This window comes from Falco peregrinus, chromosome 16 (assembly GCF_023634155.1).
Source record: "Falco peregrinus isolate bFalPer1 chromosome 16, bFalPer1.pri, whole genome shotgun sequence".
Taxonomy (NCBI): Eukaryota; Metazoa; Chordata; class Aves; order Falconiformes; family Falconidae; genus Falco; species Falco peregrinus.
The window spans coordinates 3,232,452-3,246,485 of record NC_073736.1 but is presented as its reverse complement, the minus strand read 5'-3'; the positions used below and the strand labels follow the sequence as shown (position 1 = coordinate 3,246,485).

At 59.0% G+C, this 14,034-nt stretch overlaps 1 protein-coding gene across 1 annotated transcript; it reads left to right on the top strand.

Annotated features, from left to right (window-relative positions):
• Positions 1–192: 192 nt before the first annotated feature.
• Positions 193–13,780, top strand: DEF6 (DEF6 guanine nucleotide exchange factor). The gene is made up of 11 exons (XM_005239643.4): positions 193–461; positions 5,519–5,659; positions 7,415–7,600; positions 9,468–9,695; positions 9,776–9,922; positions 10,098–10,206; positions 10,289–10,587; positions 11,120–11,286; positions 11,491–11,689; positions 12,123–12,213; positions 12,443–13,780. Exons 1-11 carry the CDS (start codon positions 252–254, stop codon positions 12,652–12,654), a joined length of 1,989 nt encoding a protein of 662 aa, XP_005239700.2. The 5' UTR covers positions 193–251; the 3' UTR covers positions 12,655–13,780.
• Positions 13,781–14,034: the final 254 nt, after the last annotated feature.

Sequence of the window (14,034 nt, the reverse complement as noted above, 5' to 3'; positions counted from 1 at the left end):
GAAAGGAAGCTGCCACCGGAGCTGGGGAGGGGATTTCTCTCCGCAGAAGACGAATGCCGAGCAAGCTTTTGATCTCTAAGGAAGGGTTACAGCCCTCGTTCTGTTTGCGCGCCGGCAGCGTTGTGCTTCCCTCGGCGTGGGGGATCCCTTGGTGACAGGGAAAACCCTGCAGCCCAGGGACCTGTGGGCCATGCTGTGACCCGTGGGGCCATGCTGTGACCCGTGGGCTTCTCTGGGGTGTGCCCAAGCAGATGGCGCTCCAGCTTCGCGCGTCCCCCGCCGCCCAAGGCTGCCGAGGCAGGCGGTTTCCTGGAACCGGATCCTCGGCCTCGACAGAGCCGCCTCTGCCATCGCCGCCTGTAGCCATGGACCTGCGAGCGGAGCTGCTCAAGTCCATCTGGTACGCCTTCACCGCCCTGGATGTGGAGAAGAGCGGCAAGGTCTCCAAATCCCAGCTCAAAGTGAGTTCCCCAGGGGCCTCGGCTGGCCCCAGCGCCGGGCTGGTGGGTGGGCTGCGAAGGGAGACCGGGTCCAGGGATGCTTTGCATCTCTCCTGGGTTTTCACGGAGGAGTTGTGAAATACTACAGTTAGTAAGACCTTGCTGTTGCCTCTACGCTGTTTTTGGTGACGCTCTCTGGCTCTGCCTCATCTCCCTTTAGAAAAAAAAAAAAAAAGAGTGGGGGAGTTAATGCTCAAATGTATTTTGTAGGTGAAAATGAGGTGCAATCGAATTTTTTGTTGTTTTCGGTTTCTTACGCTTTTTATGGCTAACTAGCAGCCCAAACTGGGTTTATATTTTCTTGCTTGCTGGAGCACCCACATTTCTCTTCCTGTTCAACCAGCGGCTCGGTACGTAGAGGCAGGCTGGTTTTAAATGAAAACTCACTGATCTTGCCAGAAATAAAACAGCACTTTAAAAACCATCTCTGCTTTCCCCTCTCCCCCCACTCCCCTCCTTAGCAGCTTTACAGAGGGCTCCTGCCTTCAGCCCTTCATTTAAACCCATCACGGCTTTAAAAACCTTTTTGTCTGCCTCCGAGATGGGGTATAGGCGAATCTGCCAGGTTGCACCTCAGCTTCGACAGTAATTACTGATTTTTATCTTTTTTTTTTTTCCCTTTGCAAACGACAGGACTCCTTTTGTGTTGCGGTGTAAGCATCCTGTTCTTAGGCTGGTGCCAGGGTTGGGAATTCTGGTTGGAGCAGGGGGCTGCAGTGCGGAGGGAAGACCTGAGCTAGAAACATTCCAAACACGGGGAGGTGTCGCGACAGGGCTCGGCAGCTGCCGCCAACCTGCCAGAAATGTTGCAAAGAAACCTCTTTTCCTCCGTTCCCTCTACTTCTGGGGGCTTCCCGCAGGACAGCCTGCAGGGAAGGTGCTGGGCTTGGCAGTGGGGGCATGTTTTGCCCCAAAATTCAGTTTTGTTTGCAGGGGTGAGGAGGAGAAGCAGCGGGAGCCAGGCTCCTCCTGTTCAGCTGCTGAGAAGCTTTGGCTGCTCCCCAGAACCTCATTGCATGTGCGCCTGTGAGCCACGCTCACCTACTTAAAACTGTGGAAATAGCTGAAGGAATTAAGGAAAATCCCAAAGCAAGCCAGAGCCTAATTCCCCTTGCTAGTCCCAAAGAAGGGCTGCTCTGCACCCCTTAGCATCCCCTGCACCAGGCCCCTGGGTCCTGAGCCCAGCCCACGTGTGCTGCTGGCCCCAAAACCAGCGGCCGTGCACACGTGCAGCACTAATCTTGTGAGATCTTTATCACCGGCGACAATGCTGAGGCCACCAAGACCCTAATTTTAACGGTGATTTCCTAGAGAGTTTCTGCTGGGGAGGCCGGGGAGCTTCGAACCCTGGTGCGGGGGCGGTGGGGGTGCTGGGGACGGTGTCTCTATGGTGGCTTTGCCTAGGGTGACATTTCAGAGGGGGAGAGTCACCTCTCGCCGCTTTTCCACCCGCCGGGAGGGCGGCAGGGCAGCCTGATGACGATAACTTTCTGCCCACCATGAGGCTGGGGCAGCGTTTCCATCCCCCATTGAAGCCGAGCACTGGCCGGGGTTTGCCCCAGCCCACACGAGCCAGCAGCGGCATTCCTGTTATTTCCATGCAGAAAAACCCCAGGATCTTGCAGGTTGGAGCTATAACATGTTAAAGCCACAATCGCCATGCCCTCTCCGAAATCTCCCCAGGCTGCGCTCTGCGCGCTCTGCTCGCTCGCCCAGGCGTGTTGCTGCAAGAAGGATGATGAGCGAGGGTGGGAGAAAGGCTGGTGTGCGCAGCATTTGCAGCGACAGCAACAAAACCAGCCCCAAGAGCTTGTGCTGGGGTTTCGCCGGCACACAACAGCACCCCGACGGGAGCTGGGTGCTTAACTCCTCCGCCCGCTCTCGGGCCAGCTGCACAAGTGAATTTATCGGCGTTTCGAAGCGTGATGGCAAAGCCGTGGGGAGCCGCTGGGTCCAGCGGTTGAGTTCCTTGTATGGCCGCTCCCAGGCGAGCAAGCGCAGCGTCTGCCTGCGTGTAGGTGTGTATCTGCACAGGAAGGAAGGACAGCCTGGTGGTGGGGTGCTACGTGTCGAGAGATGTCGGCTAGTTCTGTCACCAGTGTGGGCACGCGCCAGCGCTGCTCTTGGATGAGTGGGTGTCCTCTCGGTGCCGTTGCATCCTCCCCAGCCAAGCTGGGGGAGCTACTCCCCACGGCCGCGGATGCTGGCTGGGATGCGGGATGCGGCCCCGGTGGGCAGAGCTGAGCCCTTCAGGGGGCTGTGGCCAGCTAGGGCAGCGGGTGGGAGCCACAAAGCACCGTCCCAGGGCCTTCTGGCACCTCTGTTCCGCTCCTGCCCCTGTTTCAGGGGGAGAGGAGCGGTTTGCTGAGCGGTCCAAGGGCTCTGTCTCCTGAGGCTGCCCTGACAGCAAAGCTCTTGGGGAGTGGAGAGGAGGAGGTGGGGGGGGAGGGGGGCGGTTTAAATGACGGGCTTCATGTCGGGGGGCACAGGGATTCCCCTGTCACTGCGTGGGGTTGCAGGCTCGGGGTGCAGATGGCAGGCAAGTGGCTCTTGCTGGCTTTTTGAGAAAGAGTGCGTAGCCCTTGTGGGTCCCTGGGTATAACTGGTGCCTGGGGGGCTGGGGTGGCACAGCACAGCTGGGTTATGGACCCTCCCCCACAGCAGGATGGAGGTGCCTGCCTTGGTCTGAAAGCTCCTCTGCTTGTTACATGCACAAAATACACTCGGCACAGGCCAGTGGGTCCCAGTTTGGCCAGTAACGGGTCTGCGAGCAGCTCAGCCGTTCAAGCAGGGGGGAAAGCCTTCCTCGAGGTCAGGAACTGGTGGTCCTGGGGCTGGGCTTGAGTCGAGGGGGCTTGGCTGATGGGGTGGCGAGGCAGCCGTCCCCGCTCGCATCCCCCTCGCTACAGAAAACGGGCAGCTGAAGGAGCCCTCACAGCTGGGAAAGGTTCCCGCTGCTGGGGGTCCCCTGGGACAGGGCTCCCTGCACCCCCAGTGCCGGTGGAGCTTTGATTTTCTCAGCAGGGCCAGTCTGCTTGCACATGGGGAAACTGAGGCAGCAGCCATGCTCCCTGCGTGGTGCAGGAGCCCTGAGCCCCCCCGCTCCCACCCACTGGGCTGTTTAACACGGGGAGCCAAGCTCCAGCCTGAAAGGTCACCCCCAGCCCTGGCATCAGCCCTGACGTCTTCCCTGGGGGAGAAGAGGGCCTGCCATTCTCCAGCCACATTAAATATTCCACCCCCGACTCCAGCTGCTGTCAGCAGTGGCTGCAGGCGTGGGAGTGAGGGGTGATGGGGAGCGGGGGGGAGAGGGGGGAGAAACAGCATCAGGGCTGCTGCTCGGAGGGATTTGGGATGCTTGGGGGGTGTTGGGCAGACCTCTAGCCCCCTCCAGCCACCCCCTGCACACCACAGGGGAAAGGTTGTGCCACCAAACTGCGCTCGGAGCATCCCTTCCCTTCTCCCCCCCTGTTATTTTCCACTCCTGTCCTTCATTCCAGAGCCCGGAGGGGGCTTCTCACCTCTTCTCTCTGTGGGGTTGGGGCAGCCCTGGCCCCACGCGCCCCATCACCAGCCTGGCCAGGGCTCTCCTCCCCACCCTGCCCCACTTCCATTCTGTAGGTGGCTGCTCCGGTGAGTGGAGGGGCTTTTGCAGCGTGCTGGGGCGGATGGAGGGGCTCGGGGTGCTGGCCATGGCGGGGGGCACATGCAAGACTCCCCCCAGGGCTTTTGGGGTGCTGTGAGAGGAGATGTAAGAGATGGGAACGAGGCCCTATGTTGGAAACGGGGAACAGGATGTGATTCCCAAACTTTCAATCCGTCCTGATGGATTTGTTAGCTATCCCAGAGGATGCCCAGGGTGCTTCCATCCCTCTCCACCCCTGTGCAGACCCCAGGGCCACACTGAACCCCAAAAAGCGCAGCCATGGCAGCAACGCTCAGGGCTACCGCTGTGTGGGAGCGCAGGGTGGAGGCCCGCTGATAACATCGGTCCGGAGGCTGGAAAAGAGAAAGAAAATCTGGTTGAGCAAGAACCGTCTCCAGCTGCAGCAGCCGGCATGGCCTCCGGCAGCTCCTCTCCCGCTGGGAGGAAATTTCCAGTCCTGCACAGAGAGGAGCAGGGATACTGCGCACCAGCTCCTCCAGCCCCTCTCCTGAAACCTTGGCAAGCAGCATCTGCAGATCCTACAAGCCATCTCTGCAAACCCTGGTGCCATGGGGATCCGTTTGGGATGCTCCTTGAACCACCTCCTGCTTGCTGGGAGGGAAAGACAAGCAGACAACCTGCCCGGCACCGTGAGCCGGAGAGGCTGTTGGTGCTCGTGGGCAGCCTGGCTCCGGCTGCTGGCGCGGCAGCGGTGTGGGCTGTCCAGCACGTGGGAAATTTGGGAGCTTCAAAACACGCTTTGTTCTGGAGGATTTGGACAAAAACAGGCTGGTTGGTGACGCTGGCGGAGTGCTTCTGGAGATAGGATGTCTCCAGGTCTCCATCATCTGCTTCCCTTGCAGACAAAAACCTTTTCTTAGTTTCTTATAAATCTTTTCTTATTTTCACCTTTGTGTCTTTCTCTGCCCCGTTGGCAGAAAGCAACCGCTGCCACGCTGGGCGCCGTCATCAGTTATGTTTTCAAGAAATTGCTAAGGGCAGCTGCCAAACAGCATGGCTTGGGGTGGCTTATCATCTTGTCTAGATCAAAGCATGTCCTGTCCTGTTTGCTCTGTAATGTTAGAAACAGCTCTTAAAAAAAAAAAAAAAAAAAAAAAGGGTTCCCTGTGTGCCAAGAAAAAAAACCTCATGTGGAAAAATCCTCAATTTTTGCCTGTTTGGAAATGATTCTCTAAGGTTTACGTTTGGGAATATTCCGCTGTCCCTTTGCCAAACCCAAACCGTGCCTCGGTGCTGTGGCTGCAGGGAGGTGATGCTGGGCAGGGCAGGGTCCCCGGGCGGGTGGGTGGCCTCGTGGGGATGCGCTGGGGCAGGGCTGGGGGTTGTTCACCATCTCCTCGTGCTCGGCCAGGTGCTGTCTCACAACCTGTACACGGTGCTGTGCATCCCCCACGACCCCGTGGCGCTGGAAGAGCATTTCCGCGATGACGACGACGGGCCGGTGTCCAGCCAGGGTTACATGCCGTACCTCAACAAGTACATCCTGGACAAGGTGAGCCCCTCCACCATCCCCCCCGACCGGCTGCATCTCGAGTGGGGACACCACGGTGCCCAGTCTGCTCCCCCATCGTGCGGGACCCCCACGGCTCTGCTTCCCTCCGCTCTCGGAGATCCTGTGCCTCGGTGGTTGGAAAAAGGATATAGAGAGGTGGGGAGCCCGCAGGTGAACGCCGCAGCGAGTGGGAAATGTTTAATCCTCAGTGTTTTCTTGGCAAGGATGAAGTCAGCCCTTTCCGTCAAGGCTCTGGACGGAGGTGTATCTCTGCCCACATTTCCTAAAGAGCTCGGAGAGAGAAATCAGCCCCTTTTTCCTCTCCACCCCTGTTCAAATTTGAGGTGTGACCTCAGCTGGTGAAGAGGAGGAGAGGGAGGAGGACAAGGTGCCAGGGCAGGAGCAGAGCCTGGGGCGGGCAGGGGCTTTTCTCCCTTTTTTCCACTCGACTCAAAGGCACCTTTGTTTGGCTCAGCAGCGAGACTTTGCGGCTGGGTGCGTGTTTCCTCCAGGCATGCGAGGAGAGGAAAAATGACTGACAACTTTCTTCCACTGTGCGCTGGAAAGAAGGGGGGGCCCAGAGCTGGGTGCAGTAACCCTTCCCTGCCCTGCCCTGCCGCTTCCCCAGGGCTGAGCCGTGCCTTTTCCCAGCATACCGGTGTCCGTGCTGGTGTCCGTCCGTGCCGGTCTTTGCCTTGCCCTGAGCGGTTCAGGAGCTGCCCAGCTTGATCCAGGGATGCTGATCTCAGCTGCAGGGATCTGGTCTGTGGTGAGCGAGGGCAGTCTTCCCTGGCTCCCTCTGCCCGGGGCAGCTGCCCAAGGTCAGCCCAGCCTGCTTGCTCCAGCACGGAGCAGCCAAAATCCTTCCAGTTTCCCAGACAGTTCTTTGGGAAAAGACCTTTAAACCCTCTTCTTCTGGTTTTACCATGGCTAATAAAATCCCAGAGGCAGCCTGAGAAGGGGAAGTGGGTTTTCCTAGTAAGAGGGGCTTTCAGCTTTCCACCACCCGAAGTTTTTTCTCCAGCTTGGCCACCACAGGCTGCAGTTTGCCCTCGTGCCAGCAGCACACAGCTCGCACAGCTGGGATGGAGCAGCCAGAAGTGGCCAGGCTCCCTTGGTCCCCATCACAGTTCACCAATAACAGGCCAAAAGCCACATGAAGCCAGTAGCAATGCTGGGCGAGTGGCCACAGAAGCTCACAGACAGGCAGCGGGGCTGCGGTTGATGCTGCCTGCCCGTGGGCTAACACTTCCCTTCGCTGAGCCCCAGTTCCTCTTCATGGTCAAAGGGGGTACTGGGAATGACCCGGAGCCATGGAGGCACTGGGGAGGTGGGCTTGGGAGAGCACCATGCCATGCTGCATGTGCTTCACCACGGGGTCCTGCTGGTGCTTCACCACGGGGTTCCCACATGTGCTCCAAAGCCCGGCAGGTCATGGCTGAGCCACCATGGCCATGCCACAGTGCTGCAGCAGTCCCGTAGCATCTTCTATACCCGAGATATATATAAATCTATCTATATATATATATATAAAAGGATGCCTTGCTGGCCTGACCTGTGCTGGCACCAATGGGCAGCGCCCACTTACACTCCGGTTGTGTGTCCCATGTACCGGTCGCCCTGTGCTTCTCACCGGCAGGGACAGGAGGTTTGGTTTCAGGTGTGAGGGTTTCTTCCCTCCAGCGCTCCCCGCCCCGAGAAGCCCCCTCTGTAGCCCTGCAGCACCATGCTCACCCCCTCAACTCCTGCCTGCAGGTGGAGGAAGGTGCTTTTGTCAAAGAAAACTTTGATGAGCTCTGCTGGACCCTGACGGCGAAGAAGAATTACAAGCCTGACCGCAATGGGAATAGCGTTATATCCCACCAAGATGCCTTCAGGCTCTGGTGTCTCTTCAACTTTCTGTCTGAAGACAAATACCCTCTCGTCATGGTGCCAGATGAGGTAGGACCTGCCTCTCGTGCCCCCCCACCCCCGTCCTCCCAGGGCTGCGTGTGCTGGCAGAGCCCCATTTGGGGATGACGCATCCCACTATCGCTTCCTGGCATGTCCCATCACATCCTGCAAGATGTGGAGCTCCAGGGTGTGAGAGCGAGCAGACAGGGGTGGGATGAGGGGGTTGTCATCCCTGGACACCCCCTGTTAGGCCCATGGCCAGCCCTGCTGCCCAGGGGGAAGGGGATGACTTGGGAGCAGCTGGAAGGACCCCTCCAAAATGCTGATGTCTTGGACAATGAGGTGTGGGCTGGTCCGTATTGCACTTCCGTGGTCTAAGCCTACACCAACGAGCTCTTTTCCCGGCTTTGAAATGAATGTGCCAGTTCTCAGAGCCGCAGCCAAGGAGCATCCGCAGCTCAGCTCCTCCTGGGGCGGGTCCCTTGCCCGAAGCCCCTGCATCTCACCCAAGGGTTGAGTCGAGCACGGTGTTGGAGGAGAACTCCTGATTTTTATGGGTGGGAAAGAGGAGATGATGAGAAACCCTTAAAATCTGGTGCAATGGGAGGTCGCTCCCCATGAAATCGGTGTCAGGCTGGATGGGGCTGTGTCCCTTGGGCTGTCCTACACGAACAAAGGCAGCGGTGGAGCAGACCCGGTTGTCCCTCTCCATGCCCGCTGCCACCAGGCATTCACCCCGTGCCCAGCATCCTGAGAGTTAAAAGCAAGGTACCCAGGGCACAGCAAAGCTTCTGGTAGTAATCTCCAAATCCCCAAATTCCACCCAGCATTTGGAGGGGGAGGTTTTCCCTTCTCCAAGGGTCAGATCAAACCCCCATGAGAAGTTGGGCAGATCTGAGGGAGAACGGATAAGCTCAGAGCGGCCTCGCCAGGAGGAGCTCGACTGGGCTAGCAGCTGCCATCTGCTTCTACACCATCAACCTCCTGAGATCAGCAGAAAAAGTGAAAAGAAAAAAAAAAAGGATAAAAAAAGACAAGCAGCGTGGCACTGCGCAGACGTAGGAGGGTGACCGCACTTCCTGCTCCCTGGGAGAGGTCTTTCCTGTTCCCCAGACCGTGACAAACTGAATCATCTTTCAGATCACAGGGCTCAGTTTAGGGGGTAAGAAAAAAAAAAAAAGGAAAAAATAAATTACATTTAAATTCTTACCCTTCTCCTAGTTAGGTGATGTAAAAAAAAAATTAAAAAATAATATCCAGAGGGGTGCAAGGGCTTTGGTGTGTTTTGCCTTTCTGCGTGGCTCACTGCGGCCACCCACCCTCCTTGGTCCCCCAGGTTGTGGGTAGAGGAGAGCTGGCAGCAAAACTTGAGCTGAAATGAGTCTTCCCATCATCACGTCAACCACTTCAGCTCTTTTTTTGAAGCTATCTATTTACAGTTTCAAAACAAAGCTCATCTCCTCCATAGGGACCTCTTCCTCTCCTCCCCCCCAGTGTTTTTACGCTTGCAGCTGGAAACCAGAGGGGTGCTGAGGTCAGGGCTGTGGTCTGAGGCACCTGCCCTGCAGGCTGGGGGTGCGGGGCAACGGCCTCAGTCTGTTCTTCCCCATGAACTCGACTCGGCAGAGCTTTCTCACTCTGCAGATAAACCAGCCCCAAACATCTCAGCCTTGTGGTTAAAAGGAAAAAACTCCTCACAGCGGTCAAATTCTAACGCACCGCCAACCTCCTGAGCCTGCCTCCTGCCTGGAGCACCTTGGCCTTGACCATCAACCATCACAAGGGTGATGCCTCTGGGATAAGGGTCCTGCGTCTCCAGGCTGGAAAGAGATGTGGGCTTGGGCTCTCCGAAATGGGTCGGTGGGGTGGGGACAGCCCTCGCTTCTCCCCATCACTGAGTTCCCCGTCCCCACAGGTGGAGTACCTGCTGAAGAAGATCTGCACAGCCATGAACGTGGAGCTGAACTCTGGCGAGCTGGATGACTACCTCTCCCAGGAGCCGCAGGGGCAGGGGGGGCTGACGGTCTGGCAGTTCCTGGACATGGTGAACTCGGGGCGGTTCCTGCGCGGCATTGAGCAGGAGGCCGTCAGCATGGCCGTGGAGGAGGTGTACCAGGAGGTCATTGAGGACGTGCTCAAACAGGCAAGGAGCCCACAGGTCCTGGGGCACAAGCTCTGCCCTGCCCCCACCCTGGTTTTGACCCCTGTGTGTCTCGGGCGCAGGGCTACCTCTGGAAGAAGGGCCAGCTGAGGAGGAACTGGTCGGAGCGGTGGTTCACGCTCAAGCCCAGTGTCCTGTCCTACTACATGAGCGAGGAGCGGAAGGAGAAGAAGGGGAGCATCGCGCTGGACAAGCACTGCTGCGTGGAGGTACGGCCCAGGTGGTGCTCAGCGTGAGGACGGGAGACCCAGGAGATCCCCCTCAGCCCCCAGGAATACACAATTCCACATCCAAGAGCATGGGAGAGCCGGTCCTCTGGCTGAAGAAGATGGGGATGAGGTGGGGGACAGGGGAGTAACGCCGTCCTGGGTCCTCTCCCTGCAGGTGCTCCCCGACCGAGATGGGAAGAGGTGCATGTTCTGCGTGAAGACCTCCTCCCGCACCTACGAGATGAGCGCCTCCGACACCCGGCAGCGCCAGGAGTGGACCCTAGGTCCGTGCCCACCCTGCACCCCCTCCCCAGCTTCCCTGTGCCCCCCTCTGTGTCCTCGCTGACCACCCCCTTCCCTCCCCAGCCATCCAGACGGCCATCCGGCTGCAGGCTGAGGGCAAGAAGTCCCTGCACAAAGACCTGAAGCAGAAGCGCCGGGAGCAGCGGGAGCAACGGGAGCAGCGCAAGGCGGCCAAGGAGGAGGAGACGCAGCGGCTCAAGCAACTCCAGGAGGAGAAGGAGAGGAAGCTGCAGGAGCTGGAGCTGCTGAAGGAGGCCCAGCGGCAGGCAGAGATACTCCTGCAGGAGGAGGAGCAGCGGCGGAGGCAGCAGCATGAGGAGATGCAGAGGACCCTGGAGATCCAGCTGCAGGAGGCTGAGCAGGTGGGTGCCTCCTCGCGACGTGTCCTGCCACAGGGCTGGGTTGCTCGTGGCACGGACGCTTCCTTCCCCTGCCCTTGCCCCTGGCAGCCTGGGGGTTTGGGGGAGCTTTTAGGAGCGTGTCCTGCTCTTGCAAGGATGCTGCAGCCACCCATCACCTCTGGGCTCCTGGGGGCTGCGTGTGACCTGGGGACGAGGGGTGGAGGGGTCAGTACCGCTGTGCAGGAGACACCCAAGGAGCAGGAGATGAGGACAACCTGCCCCGGGCTGTGTGCAGCTGGGGGGCAGGTGACAGGCCCGTGCTAGTGCCAGGATGGCCACGGAGCCCATTTCTGACCTTGCAGCCAGCGCTGGCTCCAAACGACGCGATGTGTCTCCTGAGCAAGGAATTGGCTTTGCTTTGGAACTGTCTCCGTGGGCTTTCCCTGGTGTGGGAGATGTCTGGCCCCATCTGCTCAGGGGTACGGGGGGTCCCAGGAACGGCAGCAGCAGCTCTGCCACCTGCCCACGCTGATGGCTCCTCTCTCTGCCGCAGGCTCGCGCCTCCATGCAGGCAGAGATGGTCCTGAAGGAAGCAGAGGCAGAGCGGCAGCGCAAGCGCATCCTGGAGCTGGAAGACATGCAGGAGCGTCTCCAGGAAGCCCTGCAGCAGGAGGTGAAAGCACGGCAGGACGAGGAGTCCGTGAGATACGCACAGGCCAGGTAGGACCAGGGCATCCCTGCTCCTCCCCGACCAGCCCCACTCCCAGGGCAGCTTCCGGGCACGGGCACGCGCTCCCCAGGGCAATGCAGTGCTCCCCAGGTACTGGGGTGTGCTGGTGACTTCCCAGTATGTCAGCAGGGATGGGGGAAGCTGGTGGATGACGTGGTAGAGGGACATCCTCAGCTCTTGCTCTTTGTTGACAGGCTACTGGCTGAGGAAGAGGAGAAGCTGAAGCAGCTGATGAAGCTGAAGGAGGAGCAAGAGGAGTATATCATCAAAACTCAGCGGGAGAAGCAAGTCCTCAAGCAGGAGATGGAGAACAAGAACAAGTGTCTAGAAGAGGCACAGAAGCAGCTGGAAGAAGTGAGAGTGAACAGGCAGCGGGTGGACCAAGACGTCATGGTGAGCGCCACATCGGTGCCACATTGCTCCACACTGCCAGCCCCAGGGGACTTCCCAGCCCTCCCTGAGTCACCCCCAGCTTGGGGGGCGGGCAGGACGGCCACCCACAGCTTTGGGGACCGAGCTGGCATCGCCTCGGGGGCTTTCTGAGCTGTGCCAGGCGCAGGCACGGGGGGATTTGGTGGCTGAGATGGGACAGGTGCGTCCTGCCCTGGGGACACAGCACTGCTGTCCAGAGCAATGACCACACTGGGAGTGTGTGGAGGGGGGAGGACTGGAGGAGGAGTAGAAGACCTGGAGGAGGGCGAGCTGCGTCTCCATCCGGAGGGAGACCCCGATCCAGGCTTACCCAGGGAAGGGAAACCTCCGCCCACGGTGCCGGGCGGGGGGCTGCGGGGCGGCTGGCTCACCCCTCCCCTCCGCCCCCTCGCAGGCAGCCCAGCGGAAGCTGCGACAGGCCAGCACCAACGTCAAGCACTGGAACGTCCAGATGAACCGGCTGATGCACCCCATCGGGCCTGGAGGTAGGAGACCGGCCATCACACCCTCCCTGCCCCTCCCGAGCACCGCTGGCTGGGGCATGAGCCCTGCCTCCCACCCATCTTCCCCCCTTTGGGGGCATCTGGGGGGACCCCCATCTTTTAGAGAAGATACCCCAACACTTCTGGCAAGGAGAGACCCTGCAGCCCTTTCCCTTAGCCGAAAGGTCCGTTCGGACCCCAGGTAAACAATCCTTCTTCTGCCTGTCCCCAGACAAGCGTACAAACGTGAGCGCAGGAGGCTTTGCTGGCTACCAACCCTTCCTCTCCCAGAGGGATTCTTCTCTCAAGCTCAAGCAGAAAGTGGAGGATAAAGGCAGCGACCCCACAACGGACAACGGCAAGGAAAACGTGAGCAACGGTGGGAACAGTGGCGTGCCACCACCTCCGGATGCGGACCCCATGGCCACAGAGCCCACCAACTAGCCCCACGGGATGGCAGAGCCCAGCGGGGAACTGCGGGGGCCCAGCACGTCCCTCTGAGCGGACACGGTCAATATGGCCATCTCTGGACGGAGACAAGTGGGGACCGGCACAGAGCCTGTAGATGACTACATAGAAGGCAGAGATGCTCCCATTTTCTTCAGGGAAGGGCCGCAGCTGCACACCAGGGGGTTCAGCCAGCCCACCGCTGGGGAGAAGGCGGCGGGGCCATCTCCTCTGGTCTCCCCACATGTGGGTCTGGACCGCGTGGCCGAGGGCTGCGGTTCCCTTTTGGTTTCTACCAGCAGGCCCTTCTGCATCGCCGGCTGCGCCCTTGGGTGCGTGGCAAGCCTTGGCAGACAGAGCGGTGCCTCCTCACCACCCCCACAGAAAGGCTGGGGTGTCCTTAGCTAACACGTGCATTCCTTGAAGGTGGTTGTTAATCACTGGGGTCACGTAGATGTTAGCAGAAACCAACAAGCAATAAAGCTTTTGGAGCTGCTGGCCCCCAGAGACCTCCTTCCCCACGCATCTGTGGCCCTGCAGGCCCTGCCCTCCCTCCCTGGCAGTGTGGGGGTTTGATTCCCACTGTGGGAAACAGCCCGTTAAAAGAAATCAGACACCAGCCATGGAAAGAGGCTCCACCAGTGGGTTTTGGGTTGGTCTGCGGAGGCCCAAGGGGGACACAGATGCTGGTGAGCTGGCCATAGACGATGAGCTCCTCTCCGGGGGGCAGCGGTAACATCTGGGAGGGCCAACAGCTCTGTATGATTAAGTGCTTGTACAGGAAGGTAACAGTGCTCAGGGCTTCATTTAGGTCTTTGCCCTTGGACTGCAGGACCCCCGGTTTCAGGAGTCCTGGCTCAGGGTCTGGTCCAAGCCCGCAGAAGGCAACGGCAAAGACTCCCAGGGGCCATCCGAACCAGGAGCCAGTGGATGCGGCAGCTCTCTCCCGTAACGCTGGCCTTGGCCTGGCTCCTCCAGCTAATTTGCTCCCAAAAAACCTGAGAACAAAAGCCAAGTCTGTTGGCAAACCTCCCCAAACAAAACAAAGCAAAGCAACACGTGCTGACACCGGGGTTAGTTTGTCCAAGTACCTCTGTTTCAATACAGTCCCGTTCACCGGTGACTTTGGGGTCTTTATTGTACGCAAAGCCCCCCGTCGCGTAAGGGTTCCATCTGGAAACAGGCACCAGTAGCAAGCCCTGCATCAAACCCCAGTTCACAGTTGCTCACGCTGATTAACTGCAGTTCGTTAGGGAGATTACAATCTTATTTCCTACTCCTGCGGCTTTCAGCTTTTGCTCACACAGCTCTTCCCCGCCCCCCCCCCAGTTGTTACAGCGTTTCTTTTTCACAATTATTTTTCATTGTGCCTGACCG

Coding starts and splice junctions, on each gene's coding strand:
- DEF6 (XM_005239643.4), top strand. CDS start 252: ATGGCGCTCCAGCTTCGCGCGTCCCCCGCCGCCCAAGGCTGCCGAGGC. Junction 7,601..9,467: donor TCGTCATGGTGCCAGATGAG/GTAGGACCTGCC, acceptor CCGTCCCCACAG/GTGGAGTACCTGCTGAAGAA. Junction 12,214..12,442: donor GCACCCCATCGGGCCTGGAG/GTAGGAGACCGG, acceptor GCCTGTCCCCAG/ACAAGCGTACAAACGTGAGC.